Here is a 19,753-nt window from a genome sequence, read left to right as displayed (position 1 = left end):
AGCCTCATTTGGTTTTCATAAAATGGGTTCTTGAATGCCTTTGGCCTGAAAATTAAAGAAAAAAGGCAAAAAAGAGGCAGGATATATTCCCAACGGTAATGTCCTGCCCTCCTTAGTAGAGCATGGGCTGCAACAAGGTGTACATCAATCATACATGGGGGGGATGGCCTCATAGGATCAGGCGGCATTCGAGTGGAATGCAACGGTACTTTGCGGAATAAACGCATACACAAGGCGCATAGCTCAAATCACGTTGAGGTTCTGGGGATTTACCACATAACCATAGCCAAGTGCTGCACTGAACGTATCATGCGGATCAGAAGGGCAGAAGGACACATATATACCGCAAGCACTGTTGGAAAATAGTCCAGAAATTAAAATCTATTGTGAGCCCCAGGCCCCTTAAAAGCAGCCAGCCATTATTCGGCACACCCAAGATCCTAAATTGACACCAAAATACCAACCACTGACTGCATCAAAGCTTACCTACAGTTCAAGCTACAGGAGCAAGTCCTTTGTTCTTGAAGAAAGAATGGCCGTTGAAGTCACATCTGGCCAGCAGCACTTGCACAACCCAGTAGAAGTGATCAGGATCTAGGTGACAACCTGGCCATAACGCAAAAGCCCACACAACCTATGCAGGTTTCCCACAGAAGGTTCTTCTTCATATGATGTAAACAAGTGCTGCCATCCCGACGTATGAATGAATGTGAATCTAACATGTAGCAGCGCCTAGTATGCACGAGACCGTATAAGCAGCTGGCGACGCAATCACCGCAGGTGTGGCAACCTCAGAAGTAACCGGAGGATGAACTTGCATATCAGGGTGACCTTGCTGAATTTGATCCTGAGGAATACCAACACCAGCACTGACCGGGGAGCCGGAAGAGATGAGTGCCGAAGGCACCCCTGACGTGCCAGCTTGGCCCGAAGGGACGTTGGGGTCATCTCTGGGTGCAGCCGCCTCCAGGTTACCAATTCTGGTGACCAAATCAGAGAGAATACCCGATTTAGACGCTTTGGCAGCCAAACATGCTGACTTCTTACCTGAAGGGGCAGTGCTAGGCCCAGCTCCTGGCTCAGAAGGACGGCTGCTCTCTCTCTCTCAAGGGCCTCCACTCTTGCAACCAGAGCTCAAATTGTCCCCATGTCGTCTTCATCATCTGAAGAAAGACACTCTTGCCGTGAGGGGGGGCACTTAGCCGCTGGCTTCACCACTTGAACCCCCCTCTTTTGTTGAACCTTCTTTGGAGGCATGTTGAATTCCAGCAAAACTTGACAATAGTAACAACAATAACAACAGCAATTATAACAATATACAATGCAACCATAAAACGCAAAGGAAGTAGCCAAGAATAAAAGGACCCCAAACAGGAATTATGAACAAACAATGGCACCCAAAATCCAAGGCCAAGGAGTGTTTTGAGGAAATGAAATGCTAATGAATTCCCAATATTTATTATTTATTTATTTATTAAAAATGAAATCCTTAATTTATATCATTAACACCACGTACTAATTATAATTAATTAACTATATAACCCAATTAACAATTAAGTTTTATTTCATTTTATTTTATTTTTATTTATTTATTTGTTTTATATTTATTTTATTTGTAAATTATTTATAACAATTCAAAAGACCAATTAATTAATATCACAACAACAACTATAACAAATGAGAAGGGGGGACGTTGTAAGTGTATATGAAGGATCAACTGAAACTGAGGATTCACACCAAAAGCAGGAAATTCAAACAATACAAACGGCTGGAGGCAATCCAAGGAAAAGCCTCCTGCACCGCCTTACAGCTGATCCAGCCACCCAGCTGATTCGCGGAGAAACAAAGCTAATGGAGGGGGTGGGTTTGAATTAAGCTGCTCTATGCTCTTAAACCCAATCGGCTGAACTTCCAGTGGCAGCAGAACAACAAATGACAAAACGACGGTCCAACAAACAACCAAGCCGGAGACAAGCCCTGTGCAGCGACTTTAACGGCTGCCCGCGATGCAAGCCAGCCGCTCGCGGGCGTCACCCCTCAGTTAACGCCGCAATTAAAGCTTCCCACTCAAGCGCGGCAAGCCTGCAATGCCGGAAATAAGGCAAGGGCTACACTATAGACTCAAAAACAACAAAGCGCAGATCAACGAACGACGAACTTATATTATTCGTATTATTTTTATTTTATTTTCTTTTATTTCCATTCATTTATTTACTTATTTATTTTTGTAAACAGGAAATACGCAGGTCCACGGAATCAACCTACAAAACAAACAAACAGGCTATAGAGCTAAAAATTAAGGGAAAGCTCGGGGGATAACGCTACGCTTACTTCAATCCCCAGCTAATGGATGGAGAAACGAATATTGCGGGGAGGGGGCGGGGGTTATAGATTAAAAGGGGGGGTCCCCCCTCCCACGTAAACCGCAGAATTAGATATGATAAACAACAAATTAGAAACAATAAAACTCATCACCCAATACAGTCCAACGAATCAGGAGCTGAAAGAAGCACAAGGCAGTGAGATCAAGAACATTCACAGCCTTTCCAACGTGCCGCAAGGCAAAAAAGGCGCGTGCCTAGGGTGGAGCAGTCTATATATAGCTGCTCAAACCCTTGCCCAATTGGACAAGGTGCACCACCTGACCTATTACAAACCTGAAACTTGGCTTCATTGAAACTGTCTGGCAACTACCTGGCTAGGAAAGCCACAATGAAACTGACAGCAGCGAGAAAGCCCATGTAGCCCAAGACAGAATAGAACATGGTGACCAACTCTTCATTACATTCAGCTATGATTTCTCCATACACTGAATTCATGTCCAAATCTGGGAATGGAGGAGAAAACCCCAACCAAACAGCACAAATGACAAACTGGACAAGGGAACAAGACAAGACAAGACCATGTGACAATCTTTTCCCCATCCATTTCCTGAAAAAGTTTCCTGGCTTGGAGGCCATGGAAACTACAACCACTGTAACAGTTTTTGCCAAAACAGAAGAAACAGCAATTGAGAAGATGATGCCAAAAGCTGTTTGTCGGAGGAGGCGGGTAAACTTATTGGGCTGTCCAATGAATAACAAAGCACACAGGAAGCAAAGGAGGAGAGAAGGTAGGAGAAGGTAGGTGAGGCTTCAGTTGTTGGCTTTGACGATGGGAGTGTCCTTTTGCTTAATGAAGATTCCAAGCACCAGAGCAGTGATCAGGAAAAACAGAAGAGACAAAATAGCTAAAGTAACCCCTAAAGGATCTTCAAAAGACAGGAAACTTCGAATCTTGGGAATGCAGTGATCTCTGTGATTATTTGGAAACTGTTCTTCTGGGCATCTGATACAGAAATCCAAGTCTGGAAGAGGAAGTGGATATACAGTATCTATTGTAAATAAAGAACCCACTTTCTAATAGTCTGGCTTAATCAGTAGTTGCAACTCTTACTGGAAATCTCAGAGAATATCCAGGAATTAAATATCTGGACCTACCAGTGAACTTTAGCTATACATTGAAATGAGAGTCACAGAGTGAAAGAGCATTAAAGTGGCATATATAATTCAGGGTAAGTAAGTATAAAGTGATACCCAAATACATTTTTGGGGTTTAAGCTGGCAGTGATTGACCAGGAATGAGACCTTATGCTCATAGTGAATAGCTTGATGATGATATTAACACAATAAGCAGCAGCTGTGAGAAAGATGAATTCCATGTTAGGGATCATTAGGAAAAGGATTGAAAATAAAACTGTCAATACAGTTAAACAAATCTATGGTGTTACCTCATTTAGAATAGTTTGTATAGTTCTGGCCAGCACATCCCAAAAGGGATATTGTAGTTCTGGAAAAAGATCAGGAAAGCACAATCAGAAAGACCAAGAGTTGGAGCCATTCCTCTAGGAGGAAAGGTTACATTTGTGACTATTTTGTTTTTTAAAAAAGCAAGTAAGTAGAAACATGATACAGGTATACAAGATTATGCATGCTGTGGGGAAAATGGACAGGGAGAAGGTTTTCTCCATCTCTCATAATCCCAGAACCCAGGGCAATCCAACAAAGCCAAATATTATGAATTTCAGGATAGACAAAAAGAAAATCGTTCTTTGTACATCACATAGTTAAACCCTGGCATTTGCTATGACAAGATGTAGCAAAGGCCACCAGCAGGATAGCTTTACAAGGGGGTTATGGAGGAATTCATGGAGGATAAAGCTATCCATAGCTACAAGCCATGATGGGTGTGCACTCCCTCTTCTGTGCCTCACCAGTTGATGGGTATGACAAGGGGGGTGAGTGTTGTTGCACTCATATCCTGCTTGTGAAATTCCCATAGGCATGTAGGCCCCTGTGACACTATAGTGACCAACCAAGCTTATGTTCTTATAGCAACATTTCTCTCCTTTTCCTTTCTCTGTGCTTCCTATTTTTTCCTTGTGAACTTGTTCCTCACTGTTGCAGTCAGCTTGAACACCCCCCACAAACACCGCTGACACCTCCACACCTCATACTGATTGTAAGACATTCTGGGGCCTGATCTGCTAGCAGCCACCCTGTGACATTAAAAATTGTGATGTGGAAACCTACTGTATTCAGTGGTTGGTTGGCTTTTTGCAATATTTATTACAGCTAGTTTTGAGGAATTCAGAAATAACCCTTATTTACACATCAATTTTATTTGTAACTGTGTACCAGATTATTAAAAAAATATATATTGGGGCAAACATGGCTTTTCTGGTCATTTTAAAAATAAATCAATAGCATGGCATATGGCATGCTGCTGCTGCTGCTATTATTGAAGTAACCATGTCATAGGTACACTTACAAAATTTGATCTATCTATACCATTTTCCCCATAGCTAGGATACTTCCAGACTCACATTGTTTGTGCAAGCACATATGTGCATTTTGTTCACCCTTGATTTCCTGACCTGCAACACATCAGCCAGCTGGGGCACTTCCTTCCATTTATAGTTGGGAGAAGAGCGGCTTCCTGTGAGGACTGTTGAAGAGGCAATTTTTAAGACCACTTTATATGATAAAGCTGCTATGAAATGTGTGCACCTTCACTTTTAGTCTCTCTATATTCTTTATTCACTTTAGTTTCCAGTTGGCTCTTGGTGTCACAGAATATGGGGATCTGTATTTCACAAACACCAGTATTTTGATAGCATAGGAAAGTTGGGTCCTTCTGTTGTCTCCATGCTGAAAGGGATTTCTATATTAATATATTTGGGGAAATGACTTTAATGACTAAAGATACATGACACCAGCACCCTGCTCAAGCTAAGCAAGTCTGTATGGTCAGTGCTTAGATGAGGGAGCACATAGGAACCATGGTAGTATGAATTAATGCTTGAATTAATGCTACTACCCATCTCACACAATGACACCATCCAGAACAGGTGTGGGGAATCCAGATGTTGCTGAACTACAACTCCCATCATCTTTGGTCACTGGCTGTGCTTGCTAGGGTTAATGGGAGTTCAGCAATATCTGGAGGACTAAAGGATCCAGATGAAGAGAACTGGGGGGGGGGTTGTGTGTGTGTACGAGATAATTCTCCCATTGTGAATCTCCTGTGTTTCTGCTGTATTCTAGAAAAGTATAATGCAGAGGAGAAAGAAGCTGAGGTGTGTGAATTCAGAATAGTGTCAAAGTCTGTCTACAGTGGGGAAGGAGTTAATTTTTACCCTGAATCACTGCTCAGGAGACTCTCATCTATAATACATGAGCTGGGGGGTGGAGGAGGTCCTAGAAATGAAAGGATTTAAGAGTAGAGTGGCCTAGTGGTTGTGGCCTAAATGTAAGGGATTCAAATGACATTACTTCTCCCATGCAATGTCTAGGGAAATAAGGAATAAGACAGAAACCATTGCTCTCATCTTTTCCCATCCTGGACTTCCTTCATTGATTTCCATTTATGAAGCAGAGAAAGGGTATGAGCACATTTATAAAACTGTGAGCTTAGTGGTATCTTGCAATGTATCTTTGTTTTGCTAGACATTGTCAGGAGATGCCCAGAGAAGATACAGAATGTTAACTACTACATGTCCTCTGTAGTGGGTAGTCTGTGACTAGGAGAGAAGATTGAGTTTAGAAAATGTGCAACAGAAATTTCATTTCCATCATGAAAAATAGTAGTGAGACTGTGTGTATCCTTACTCAAGGCACATTTTCTCACCTTCAGACCCTCTATCTGCAATTCTGGTATAATATAAAACAGCTCTAACTTTGGCATTTTAAGCTATAGCCCGCAATATACTTGTTTATGCCACTACTATGTACATATAAACATAGGAAGATGTGTAATACTGGGATCAGACTATAGCTCTATCTGGCTTAGTATTGTCTACACATACTGCCAATGGCTTTCAGGCAAGAATCTTTTCCAGATCTGAGAGAGGTTAGATTGGGCCCCTGAGACATCCTGTCTCCAGGTATAGCTTAGGTAGGATTTCTCTTTAAAATACTCACAACTCTTCAACACTTAATTCCAGAATTCGACAGCTTACCTCTAACACAGCAAGGTAGTGAGAAACAATCAATCACAGAGGAATGTGTTCTTCAGTCATACATATGAGGATTTCACTGTATCTATGTATCAGATTTTATTTTTTTGGTGTGTAGGAAGAGAACAGATAATACTTTAAAGAGGGTAAGATCAAACCTCACAGGCACACCTTTTTATATAACACTCTTCACAGGAAACAGAAATAAGAGTAAATGAAACAGACTAAAACATTAATATTTTCTTCTTATTAACTGTTCTCTTTTGTTCAAACCAGGTCTGAACACAATAATGTAGCATTTGGGGGCAAAGATGCAACACAATAACCCTGCACCAGATGATAAAATAGAGAAGATCTCCACAGCCACCATGTATTTTCCCTTGGTGCAGAGGTAGGTTGGAACAAAGGAGACCCAAACACTGCAGAAGACCAACATGCTGAAAGTGATGAATTTGGCTTCATTAAAACTGTCAGGCAACTTCCTGGCTAGGAAAGCCACAATGAAACTGACAGTGGCCAGAAAGCCCATGTAGCCCAAGACAGAATAGAACATGGTGACTGACCCTTCATTACATTCAGCTATGATTTCTTCAGTTACTGAATACATGTTAAAATCTGGGAATGGAGGAGAAGAACCCAACCAAATTGCACAAATGCCAACTTGAACAAGAGAACAGCACAAAACCACAGAATGTGCCAATCTTTTCCCCACCCATTTCTGAAAAATGTTTCCTGGCTTGGAGGCCATGAAAACTACAACCACTGTAACAGTTTTGGCTAGAACACAAGAAACAGCAATGGAGAAGATGATGCCAAATGCTGTTTGTCTGAGGAAGCAGGTCACATTACTGGGTTGTCCAATAAATAACAAAGCACAGAGGAAGCAAAGGAGAAGAGAAATGAGGAGAAGGTAGGTGAGGTTCCGGTTGTTGGCTCTGACGATAGGAGTGTCTTGTAGCTTGATGAAAATGCTAAGCACCAGAGATGTGATCAGAGAAAAGAGAAGAGACGAAGAAGCTAAGGTAATGCCCAAAGGATCTTCAAAAGACAAGTATCTTTGAATCTTGGGAATGCAGTGATCTTTGTGAGGGTTTGGAAAGTGATCTTCTTGGCATTTGATACAGTAATCCAAGTCTGGAAGAAGAGGATATATTAATATTATATACCATAATTATTCTGAGTAACAAGAACCATCTTTCTAACAATCCACCTTAAAAAAAACACCTTACTGGAAACCTTAGAGAGTATCCAATGATTAAATTTGCTGGATTCTATAGGCACCTTATGTGGTCTAACAGTAATCATTAACCCTTTAGCTATGCATTGAAATTAGAGAATTTCAATTCCCATTGCAGTGGCAGGATATTTCAAGACATAGAAATGAGTTAATTTCAATGTAGGCTGAGGTACACTGAACCCTTTCCAGAGTTGACATGGGCCTGCCTGCTACTTTTTTTCACCACTGGCTCTCCCCCAGGAAATAATAGGAAACTATGAATCCTACATGATGAAGCAACTTGGACCTGCTCACAAAGTATCTATGTAACAAGTGAGATTGGTAGCTGTGCAAGGAAAGGGGAAGCCCATTTCTATAATTTTTAAAGTATCACCTTAAAGGAGCTAGGAGCTCAATTCCAGTAGGATAAATCTTGCAAAAAGTTATAGCTGAGGAGCTAAGTCCTAGGGGTGATAAGTTTACAGAATCTTCATATTCAGCTCCTACCTAGCCAGAATGTATGTGAACTAGAACCAATAATTTAAGCTAAATCTCATTTGTTTAAGAGGGAGCATTAAAAAAAAGCTTTCAGTTCAGGTTAAAACCAATGAAAACTAGTTTAAAACTTCCTAAAGTCAAACCCTTATATTCCCAAAGAGGCTTCCACTGCCCACATTCTCCCCTACATTTCCATTTATTGTCCACCCCCTAACAAAATCCCCAGTCCTGAAGACTTAAATTAACTAAATCCACCATTAAAATTTCAACTGACTGGAATTCATTTTACCCCAGTGGTTAAGCCACACTTCCATGTGTTTTTCAAACAAGGACCTCTTGATCTAATTGCCTACAGCAACATCTGGGAGACGCTAACCAGGCTATAAACATAGAGCAACCTTGGGTGAGAACCTGTTTTATGAGCAAGAGGGTAGCTGAGACCCATTTGTTAAAACATTTTAGCCTCAGCAAGAAAGTGCCAAGGTAGCGAAAGAGTTAGGCAGCTCGATGGTTTAGGCAGAAAAGCCAGGAGGGCAGGGCACATTATGTCGAATATGGCATGAGACTCCCTCACATCAGTCCCACCACACCACACCACCAGAATGCCCCTTTGTGGGGATTAACACTGGTTTACAATGGCTTAAATTACACCAGTTTCAGCTGAGCTGGTTGAGTCCTGGCTGAGCTGAGCTGAGGAATTTATGTCAGTGAGGCTGGTTAAACCAGACCCAGCCAGCTCAGCCAGAGATGTGCCACATCCTGAATCTTCTCAGCCCAATGTTAATGCCAGTAGGAGTGTGGCCTAAGTGTTAAGGAAACTTATTAATATGGGGAAACAACTTTATTAAATATCTCACACAACTACCCAGGACTTAGCTAAATGCCACAAATCGAAGATATTTAAAATAAATTTTAAATTTGATCTAATTTTAATAATGTTTATTGTATTGTTGATTGTATTTTAATATTATTTTGTTATTCATTGTATTTTTATACTATTTTATGTTCACCGCCCAGAGAGCTATCGCTAGTCGGGCGGTATATAAATTTAATAAATAATAATAATAATAATAATAATAATAAAATATTTAAAATAACCTAGAGGTCACATCTCATGCCATTATTCTCAAAGAACTGTCCACACTTTTCATTAGAAACCTTGTGTGTTTGTTTGTTTGTTTATTATTTGATTTCTATCCCACCCTTCCTCCCGGCAGGAGCCCAGGGTGGCAATAGTTCTAATACAGTAAGTATTTCTCCTACCTTCCTGGTTTGAAATCCTCTCTTCTGGGCATGGAGAACAATCATAGCAACAAAATTTCTCCCCTTCCTTCTTTTTCCTGCTGTACCCAGGATAGCACTGATCATTACATAAGGACAATGGAGGCACCTATTCTTGGACAAAGGAAGGGTTTGTATTATATTTGGGGAAAACTTTGCTTTCCAAATAAATATCAGTAAGAAGGAGCTGTTCAGACAAAATATTAACATCTGTGGCTCCAGAAATGGCACATTCAGTTTAGGAAATGCTTACAAATAGGGAAACTTTAATAACAATAACAATAATACCATATTCTTGACCAGATCAACCTTTCTCGATAGCCAGCGGGGTACCTTAGAATATGTAAGGCATGATGGACTAAAATATCTGTGCTCTGTCGGCCACCAGCACAATATTCAAAGGTGTTACTTTTACTGTCATGGTGTTTTTCTTATAAGAATCCCATCCTACATAAAAAATTCTTGTTCTTTTTAGAAAGCTTTACAGAGCAATCTAATCAAGATCCACTGGGATGAGCAGAGTTTGGAATAGGTGGATCTCTGGCTGAGCTGGCTGAGCCTGGGCTCAGCCGGGGCTACGTCAGCTGAAGTCCCTCATCCTGGCTCAGCTGGAGATACACCAGAAAATGTCTTGGATGAGCCAGGACACAGCCAAGGATCAACTGGCTGAGCCCAGGGTAAGTCCCCCCAAAAGGGGCATTCTGGGGAATGGAAGGGGTGGGATAGGGGAAGACATACCCTATTCCAAACCTCTTTTAATGCAGTCACATGACCTAACAACCCAGCAGAAGTCACACTGGCAAAAAGGGTGGTGTAAGACAAACTCTATTTTTTCCTTTTCTAGGCTTGGGCCAGCTCAGTTGGCAGTAGCCCTACTCCTGAATTGACTACACTGGCATAAATACTCTGACATAAATTCACCTGGCTTCCTGTAGTTTGGATTGCTCTGTCCATTACTTGCCATTGCATTATGCCATCCCACTGAATGCCATTGATTAATTAAATTTTGTATGAATAATTGTTCCTATTTATTTTATCCCACCCCTGAAAGATGACTATGCATGTAAACTGCCCAGAGAGCTCAGCTATGGGGCAGTATATAAATACAATAAACAAACAAACAAATAAATATGCATATCATTCTTTGAAGGGCAATGACAATCTCTCATACCTCTGACAAATCTCTGTGCCACTTAAGTCTCTCCTCATTAATAGTGAGCATTTTTCCTGGAAGAGCCTGAGGATCCAGCCTTCCCACTCTGACTCTGACATAAGAGTTATTTGGGAAAGTGACTGTGTTTGTAATATCAAATCCAGCTGCAAATTCTCCATGTTGGTTAAGCATAACTTCATCTCCAATACTGTTGTTGAATGGGTTATTCCTAAGCAATGAATGGAGCTAGATGATGAGACAAATAGAATCAAGAGCATAGTAAATGCTGGAATATTCTCAATAAGATTTCTGTTAATCTGAGTTAATGGGAGCTATTTATTTATTTATTTATTATTTAATTTGTATCCCACCCTTCCTCCCAGCAGAAGCCCTGGGCAAACAAAATGCTAAAAACACTTTAAAACATCATAAAAACAGATCTTACAATACATTAAAACAAAACAGCATTAAAAACATTTAAAAAACACAACAACTTTAAAAAAGGGTTTAAAAGGTTATTAAAAACATATTGAGCAATTCTAACACAGATGCAAACTGGGATACGTCTCAACCAAAAAGGGTTGTTGAAAGAGGAAAGTCTTCAAAAGGTGCCGAAAAGATAGCAGAGATGGCGTCTGCCTAATATTCAAAGGGAGGGAATTCCACAGGGTAGGTGCTGCCACACTAAAGGTCCATTTCCTATATTGTGCAGAACGAACCTCCTGATAAGATGGTATCTGCAGGAGGCCCTCACCTGCAGAGCGCAGTGATCGACTGGGTATATAAGGGGTAAGTTGGTCTTTCAGGTATCCTGGTCCCGAGCTGTATAGGGCTTTGTACACCAAAACTAGAACCTTGAACTTGGCCCGGTAGCAAATCGGCAGCCAGTGCAATGCTTTCAGCAGCTGGGTGACATGTTGGCGATACCCTGCCCCAGTCTCGCCGCTGCATTTTGCATTAGTTGCAGCTTCCAGACCAACCTCAAGGGCAGCCCCACATAGAATGCATTACAGTAATCCAGCCTGGAGGTTACCAGTGCGTGGACAACAGTGGTCAGGCTATCCTGGTCCAGAAACAGCTGCAGCTGTCTCACCAGCCGAAGCTGGTAAAAGGCACTCCTAGCCACTGAGGTCACCTGGGCCTCTAGCGACAAAGATGGATCCAGGAGCACCCCCAGGCTATGGACCTACTCTTTCAGAGGGAGTACAACCCCATCCAAAACAGGCAAAGTCTGATTGGGATAGAACCAAATTATGTGTGCAAATGTTTTTCAGCTAAAGGATCATGAGAAGTGGCCCCTGACAGCATTCCACTTAAGGTACCAACCCCACCATATGTAAGGGGCAACATGGGGAAGAGCTCAGTGGTAGAGCATCTGATGTGCATCCAGCATCTCCAGACAGGGCTGGGAGAGAACCCAGACTGGAATCCTAGAGAGCTGCTGCTAGTCACTGAGCTAAATGGACAATGAACTGACTCAGTATAAGGCAGCTTCCTGTGTTCATATGTTAGTAACATGTTTGCCAATGTCACTTCACCAAAAGTGATGAAATCTTCTACAACTATTGATAAGTAAATAGGCTATAAAGCTATATGATAGAAACCATTTGATACAGTGACACCAGTATCTGGCAAGGATAGAAAGGAAAATTGTTCAGAAGTGTTCCAGATGAATGTTCTAAAGCATTTTAGAGACCAAAGGAACAGAAACCACTGTAATATTCTACCCCAAGTCATGATAATATATATTTGTGAATGATAAGATATTACCTGCCAGGGTCCCACTTTCCAAGGGGTTAGTTTGCTTCCATCGTCCATTTTTCTATGGTTGGATGAATGCCTGATATGTATAGTATGTGCCACAGCATAAACAGCATTATAGATACTGTAGCTGTGGCCAGTCAGTTTCAGTTGAAAAAATTGCCCAGGAAGATGTTCCAGCCTTTCTTCACAAGTACATGTTTCATCTGCAGGCATATTGGGATTTGAAATGAAGCAGTCGAACGCTTGCTCCCAGAAGTCTTTGATAAAACCATTTCCTTTTGTTTGAGTAGGGTTTACAGTTTGAAGATACTTTTGGAAACCTGGAAGCTGTTTTGCAGGGATTGTGAAGGAAATAGCACCATGGAACATTTGCATATCCCATGCCTTTTGCATTGTGTAAAGTGCAAAATCAATCTGGGCTGTTGTAATCCATACCTTTCCAAAAGAAGTCTTCTCATTGTGCTGAAGAGATTCTTTTATCCCCAAGATAATGGCGGCCAACCATCTAATGTTTGCAGTTTCTCCATATATGACAACAGCATTGGCTTTGCTGTCCCTGAAAACAGGAATACTATCCATAATGTATTCTGACATTTCATTCATTTCGAATATACGCATGTTAATTGGAGCTTTATTTGTGAAGGCTGAGCAGATTCCATTCCTGGAAAGCATTGGCTCTATGGTTTGCAAGAAGTGTTCTCCACCATCATCATCAATAGACATGAGCCCAACCCATTTCCATTTGAAATGCAGAAGTAACTGGACAATTCCCTGGTACTGAAGGGCTTCATTGGGAACCATGCGGTAAAAGGAGGGGAACCCAATCTGACCATTCACTGCTGGTTGAAATGAGCCATATGAAAACTAGAACAGATATTTCAGAGAAGAAATGATTGTGACAGACTCTTCAAGGAATCACTTCAATCTAACACTGACAACTTCCTGATTAGATTCTTGCAATTCAGTTGTGTGCATTTACACAGGATTTCCAATGGCAGAGACAACACATAGAATTGTATTCAGAATGAAATTAGGAAACCCAGTGAAGTGACTTCAGTTTGATTCTTACACATTCTGTGTAGTGAACTAAACCTCTCAAAAGTGAGGTGTAGTCAGAGCTCGGAAAAGTTACTTTTTTGAACTACAGCTCCCATCAGCCCCAGCCAGCATGACCACTAGATTGGGCTGATGGGAACTGTAGTTAAAAAAAGTAACTTTTCCAAGCTCTGGTTCTGAACATCTATTTTCAATAGTAGCCCCATACTAATTGTCATTTGATTATTAGAGAAACAGATGGCTGGATATGTGGTGGATATGCAGACTACACAAAGGTAGAAAGTGTCAGGAAGGAGTCAGTTCTTATGGTGCATGTTGGCACCGAAGCTGTGGGAAAATGTCGTTGTGAGGTCCTGGATGCATACTTTAAGCTGCAAGGTAGGAGGCTGGGAGCCAGGACCATTCAAAGTAGGGTCATGAGGATCAGCTAAACAGTCACAGCCATGTGGTCTTTATGGGTGGACGAGACTTATAGAGTTCTTTGGGAGTGTTTAGAAGCATATAGAATATAAGTGATGCAGTTGACATTGTGTATTTATACTATCAGATTTTTGTGTTTTTAGTCATTATTTTCTCTAATCAAATAATTAGATTGCTACCAGAAAGAGTAAGAAAGAATGTTCGATGCCCCACGAACTCCCTGCATAGATCCTACCTGTGGAATCTTGTAAAGGCCTAAGACATCTGCCATCTGTGAGGAGGTATCAGAGCTAAGTCCACCAATGACTCCCATTAGATGTGTCTTGCTGCCACATTTATAATTAGGGTAAAACTGGTGTGATTTAAAAAGGAGGTCCAGTGTGGTACGATAGGTCATCCTTGCATCGTAGTAGTTATCATAGATGTAGAACCCAAGAGTGATGTTGGGCAAGATGTTGGGATTGTTGTTGATTTCATGAATGGCAAACACCATTGCCAGGATGTGCTGGTAAAATTGTGGCACCATCCTGGAAACAGAAATTTACAAGCTCTTTTTTTATATGGGAGAATTTAACATTTTATTAAAGTAATGGTTTGCTCTGCTGACCGAATGTGAGAAGGTGCAATCCACATAAAATAGTATTACAGCACACACAGTATATCAAATCAAATCATTCTTTATTATGGTCAAAGACCAGAAATAGCATAAAATGAATTATCAATAATATAAAATAGGGGAAAAATAAATTAAGGTAATATAGAATAAGATAACATACCACTGGATAAAACAAGATATAGATATCTGCACAAAAATATTACAGAAATTCAATGGAAATCACAAGCTTCAGAAAATATGGTTGTAGTGTGGCTGAAATTACCTCTTGACAGATTTTACATGCTGCAATATAGAATTTAGCTACACTGAGAGAAGTAGCTGCATTTTGATTGGAGGGAAGTGAGGAGATATAAAATGCATCCAGTCATCCTGACAGTTTCAGTATGAAGGATTCAGTAATGATTTTGTGTGTAGGTCTCAATTGTAGAGACAATACAAAAGACCATGGATCACCTATTCGACCTCTCCAGAGTCACAGGGACAGTTGTGTTCACAGTAAGGGATTTGTTTGGTATCTTCCCTCCAAAATTGATGAAGGGAGAACACTAAGGTGTACCAGTGTAAAGGCTCTACAATAGGGTTGCCAGGCTCAGGGCCTGAGACTGATCCTGTATCTTTAGAAGAAGAGAAAGTCAGCCAAGTGCAGGTGTTCTTGCAACACTATAATGATAAAAACCACAAGGTGGAATTCTTTCTTCCCACTGCACAACTGTTAAAGATACAGAAGACCTCTTGGTTGCCAGGCTCAGCCTCCAAGAGGTCTTCTGTATCTTTAAAAAGTTGTGCAGGGGGAAGGGAGAATTCAACCTTGTGGTTTTTCCCATTACAATGTTGCAAGAACACCTGCACTTGGCTGACTTTCTCTTCTCCTAAAGATACAGAATCAGTCTCAGTCCCTGAACCTGACAACCCTACTCTACCATACTTTTGCACTGAGAGTATATGTAGATAGTTTGGTAGTTTGAGCACTTATATTATTTCAAGATAAATATGGAATTGGACAGTTTCATCATTTCAGTATTTCCTTCAATATTTCCTGTAGTCATCTCAACACTATGACAAACAAGTAGTACATGGAATATATTGTTTTTCATTACAGTATCATTGGAGACACACATTTTCTCTGCCAGAGGGCTATGCCTTTATAAAACTACTGCACCTTTTGGCTTGCTCCTGAGAGTGCAAATTTAGGTGAGCAATCATGATTAACTCTGCAACACCATTCATCCATGCTTATTGTGTAAAAGGCACTCAACAGTCCCAACAGAAGAAGGCAAATAAAGCTGCAATCTATTATACAAGCTCTGTTATAGATATTTCTAGCTTTTAACATCAGAATGCAATTGCATCCTGTAAATTACATGTTTGAAATTGCAAAACGCATAGAAAACATTCTGCATATTTGCAAAGAACTGCCTTCCAATACATTTCCCTCTCTGCTTTAAATGTACTGCAGAAGGTGTTGCAGAGGACGGAGATTCAATTGCACACTTTGAACAACATCAGTTCCTTCTCCCCTTTCATGCTGAACAGTTGATGATTGGAAGGGGAACCTCTGGGCCAGATGAGCGGTGTCCATCCTGCAAGGTGGGGGATCCTACTTTTGTTGTGAACCTTCAACATCTAACTGTTCATAGCTTAAAACCCCTGCAGGAAAAGAAAACAAACAAACAAAAGAACCAGGAAAGCTGTGTCATGGTTTGCTAATCTGATCCTGTTTTTATTTTAGCAAGATCTCTGCTTTCATGAATGGTACAAAATTTCATTACCTCCTCTTTGCTGCATTTTAAGTTGTCACAACAGTCTTCATTCTTCTAGTTTTTAGTCTAGCATGGTTTAACCAAGTTCTTTTCATAAGCGCATGTCTTTGACAGTAACCACTATCCCCACTGAAGTATACACTTCGAGGAGTAAAAAGTTGTCATTTTCCATTCCAAAAAACCTAAGGGTAACTGGAGGGGGTAAGTTGTCAATTTAGTTAAATCTCCCCCTCCCTGTTCATGGCAATGCACAGTCCTATCCATGCTTTGTCAGAATTAAGCCACACTGAATTTAATGATTTTTTTAAGAGATTTATTTTTACTTTCCAAAAGTGCTGTCAGGATTAGGGACATTCTTGGGCAATACCCAGGGAACTAGGCATTTCAATGCTGAGCACAGCTGGCTACCATTTTAATGCTGCAGTACTATTTACTTATAGCATATCTTTGGAGAGGGATGTTTAGAATGAATTCAAAAGAAATTACTCCTTGTTAAGTGAGTTTAGGATGCAATCTAACATTCCTTGAATTGGATGACAGCACTTTTTCAACATTGTTCAGCCAAAGAGAAAAGAGACCAATTACTTCCTATTGACTCCAATGGAACAAGTTAGCGCTGACTATTTTAAATCTCATTGATTTTCTAGGGACTTACTCATGACTAATTTTAACTGAAGTTCATTGTTCGTGTGGAAATTATGACAATAGATGAATACATGATAGCTAGACAATGATTTTGTTCCTTTTATTGACAATGCTTGATTTTGTACAAATTTGCAAATACTTGATTTTGTACAAATTGGATGTGATTTTAAAACAACACAAAACAAATCAACCAAAAATGTACTATGGGGCTCCCAGCTCTAGATATGTGAACATACTGTATATGTTAATAAGATGAGTGGAGAGAAATTGATTCATAGAGATTTAGGGAGCAACCCTAATCATGGAAAGCCACTATCTTTTATACTGGTTTTAGTTAAGGCAGTGTGAAGTACACCAGATCCAAATCCTATTCAGGAGTGGGGCTACTGCCAGCTGAGCCAGCCCAAACCTGATAGAGGGAAAACAAGCCTTTAAAATAGAGTTTGAGTTACACCACCCTTTTTCCTGGTGTAAGTTCAACCGGGCTGTCAGGTCATGTGATTGAGCTTACTGGAGTTAGGATCCATCATAAGTCTATCCCCTGCCTGGTCCTGCCTGCACCATACACCCTTTTTGGGACTTACAGCAGCCTCACCTGTTCTGCCTTCAGCTGAACCAGGATAAAGGACTTATGTTGGCATATCTCTGGTTGAGCAAGAGGTCAGCTTGGTCAGCCAGAGATCTGCCACATCCTAAGTTGTTCACCATGGCATCTCTTGGGTTTGGATTGCTCTCTTAATGAATGAAATCTCCTGCTGCCAATGTAGGTAGAGTTGATGTGTGCTTTTTCTTCTGAGCATCACATTTATCATATCCACAGTGGTTAATGCCCGATATTAATCATTTGTCATTTGCAGGCATAAAAATTAAAGAAACTCCACAGTAAAAGCAAAGCTCATTTCAAAAAGTTCCTTACATTTTGACATTAATCTCCTCCTCTGAAGGGTGTCTCAGGAAATAAACTTCAGTTAAAAGAAAGTAGATATGAGACACTATTCCACCAATTATGATTTCACTTGGTTGATACCATTCATGTGGAATCTGTACCGGATCATCTCCAGTGCAGTTATAATCTGGTGTGCAACCCATTTGAAGTAGTAATAGCAACAGCAGCACCACAAACACCATCCTCCTGTTGACTAGAGCTTCTTCCAGACCCAGATTCCCCTCTGATGTCCTACAACATGATTCCTATTGCAAGTTTGGTTTAAGCAACCTGGTTTAGGTTGTTTCCTGCTTCAAAATTGGGACCAAAATCCACCTTACCTTTACTATCTAGAAAGTAACTGAAGCGTCCCTTGAATGTCCATTGCGGGGCAATGATGTAAAACCTAACTAATTGGATATCTAGTCTTGCCTCTCTCTAAGCCTAATGACTTCTGGGAAATGCACCGTGGGGTTTATAAAATGATTTCAGACATGTTTATAGATTTTTTCTCCCATAGAAAACCACTGGTGCTTTGGCCAGCTGAATTAAGTATGGTAATTTGGGTAATTATAGGGCAGATAATCAGTACTTCAAAGTGTTTGGACATGCTGATGGAAACATGTCCATAAGATGTCTCTCAAAGTTTTGCTGCTCCTTAATCCCAAATGAATTGAGACTGATTCACAGTGATCCCAAAGACATATTAGGACAGTTCATTGGAATATGTGTATCAGAAAAGGCAAATAGCCTCCTCTTCTCCAAAGACATTATAGCAAATAATAAAGCATTGTTCATTATATGTAACCTTGCCCACTCACTCCCACCCTGTTCCAAATTCCAGTTGGACATCCTTAATAAATCCTCCATTTAGATTATTTACAATCATTGGAGGCCTCTAGATTTCATCAGGATAAGACTTAGCAGGTGGCAGACAGGGGGTTAAAATTGGAGAAAATTAGGTAGCTAGGAGATGTGTTTTAGGGGAGGCTTTTCCTTTCACATTTTTCTGTTGAGTTCTGTCACAGTCTGAATCTTGTGCCATGCTTCCTGCAGTAGGCAATTTTTTTCCCACCCACTTTTGGGGGATGAAGGCTGAGGCACTGTTTCATCAGTAGGGAACAGGAATTGCCCACTACTCTGTGGGAAGATGCTGGGAGCCCTCAAATGCTAGCCTATCATTCTTCTCCATGTTTCCCTCCCTCACTGCTTGTCTGGAGTGCCAGAGATGCCACTTTGGGAAATAAAAATTGGCTCATGCTAAGACCTTCTGGAGCTTGGCTGGCAATAACTAGGAAGAAATGGTCAATGGCAATGGAAATAAGAGCAATGCTAAATCAGCAGGAATTGGATAGGGGCTCTTTAGGACTGGATCTAAGAACTAATAAAACAAACTATCTTAAATAGTACACTTTTGGTTGCCTAGGAGGTAGTTTAATAGCTGGGGAGGAAACAAGTAGCTTGCAGAAATCATAGTTCTCAGCACTGGAGTATGAAGGGTTATGAGCAAGCTTCTAACACTGATTCTTGTCAAGGCCCAGGATACCAGGGCACTTCATGGATCAGCCTGTGTCTCATTATTTACACACACACTTTACTCAACACAGATTGGCAATGAATGGGCCCTGTATGATGGTGTTATCACTTGCACCCCCTACCCTTTGGGCCAGAGATCATGTATGAATCATTATCATCATCAGTGGTGACATGTATTATCATTGTAGTTAAAAATGCTAAATGAAGATTAGATAAATTGATATGGGATATGGCTATTAATGTCTACTAGTATTGATGGCTATATTCCAGGAGTGTGTACCAGCCACAACATTTTCTTTTCATCTTTGTTGGTAAGCAGCCCAATCTGTGTGGACTTTTTATTTAGGTCTGAATCAGATCTCTTAAATCCAATCTTAAATGCAATCT

General features: G+C 40.7%; 1 protein-coding gene across 1 annotated transcript; it reads right to left on the bottom strand.

Moving 5' to 3' along the window:
- Positions 1–6,728: 6,728 nt before the first annotated feature.
- LOC133367308 (vomeronasal type-2 receptor 26-like) lies at positions 6,729–18,033 on the bottom strand. The gene is made up of 6 exons (XM_061591407.1): positions 17,822–18,033; positions 14,120–14,411; positions 12,415–13,272; positions 10,663–10,890; positions 9,474–9,600; positions 6,729–7,630 (listed from the first exon to the last, which is right to left on the bottom strand). The coding sequence occupies exons 1-6, from the start codon at positions 18,031–18,033 to the stop codon at positions 6,729–6,731; spliced, it is 2,619 nt and encodes an 872-aa protein (XP_061447391.1).
- Between the last annotated feature and the right edge of the window lie 1,720 nt (positions 18,034–19,753).

This window comes from Rhineura floridana, chromosome 11 (genome assembly GCF_030035675.1).
Source record: "Rhineura floridana isolate rRhiFlo1 chromosome 11, rRhiFlo1.hap2, whole genome shotgun sequence".
Classification (NCBI taxonomy): domain Eukaryota; kingdom Metazoa; phylum Chordata; class Lepidosauria; order Squamata; family Rhineuridae; genus Rhineura; species Rhineura floridana.
The sequence above is the reverse complement of the archived record's forward strand: the minus strand, read 5'-3'. Positions and strand labels throughout refer to the sequence as shown.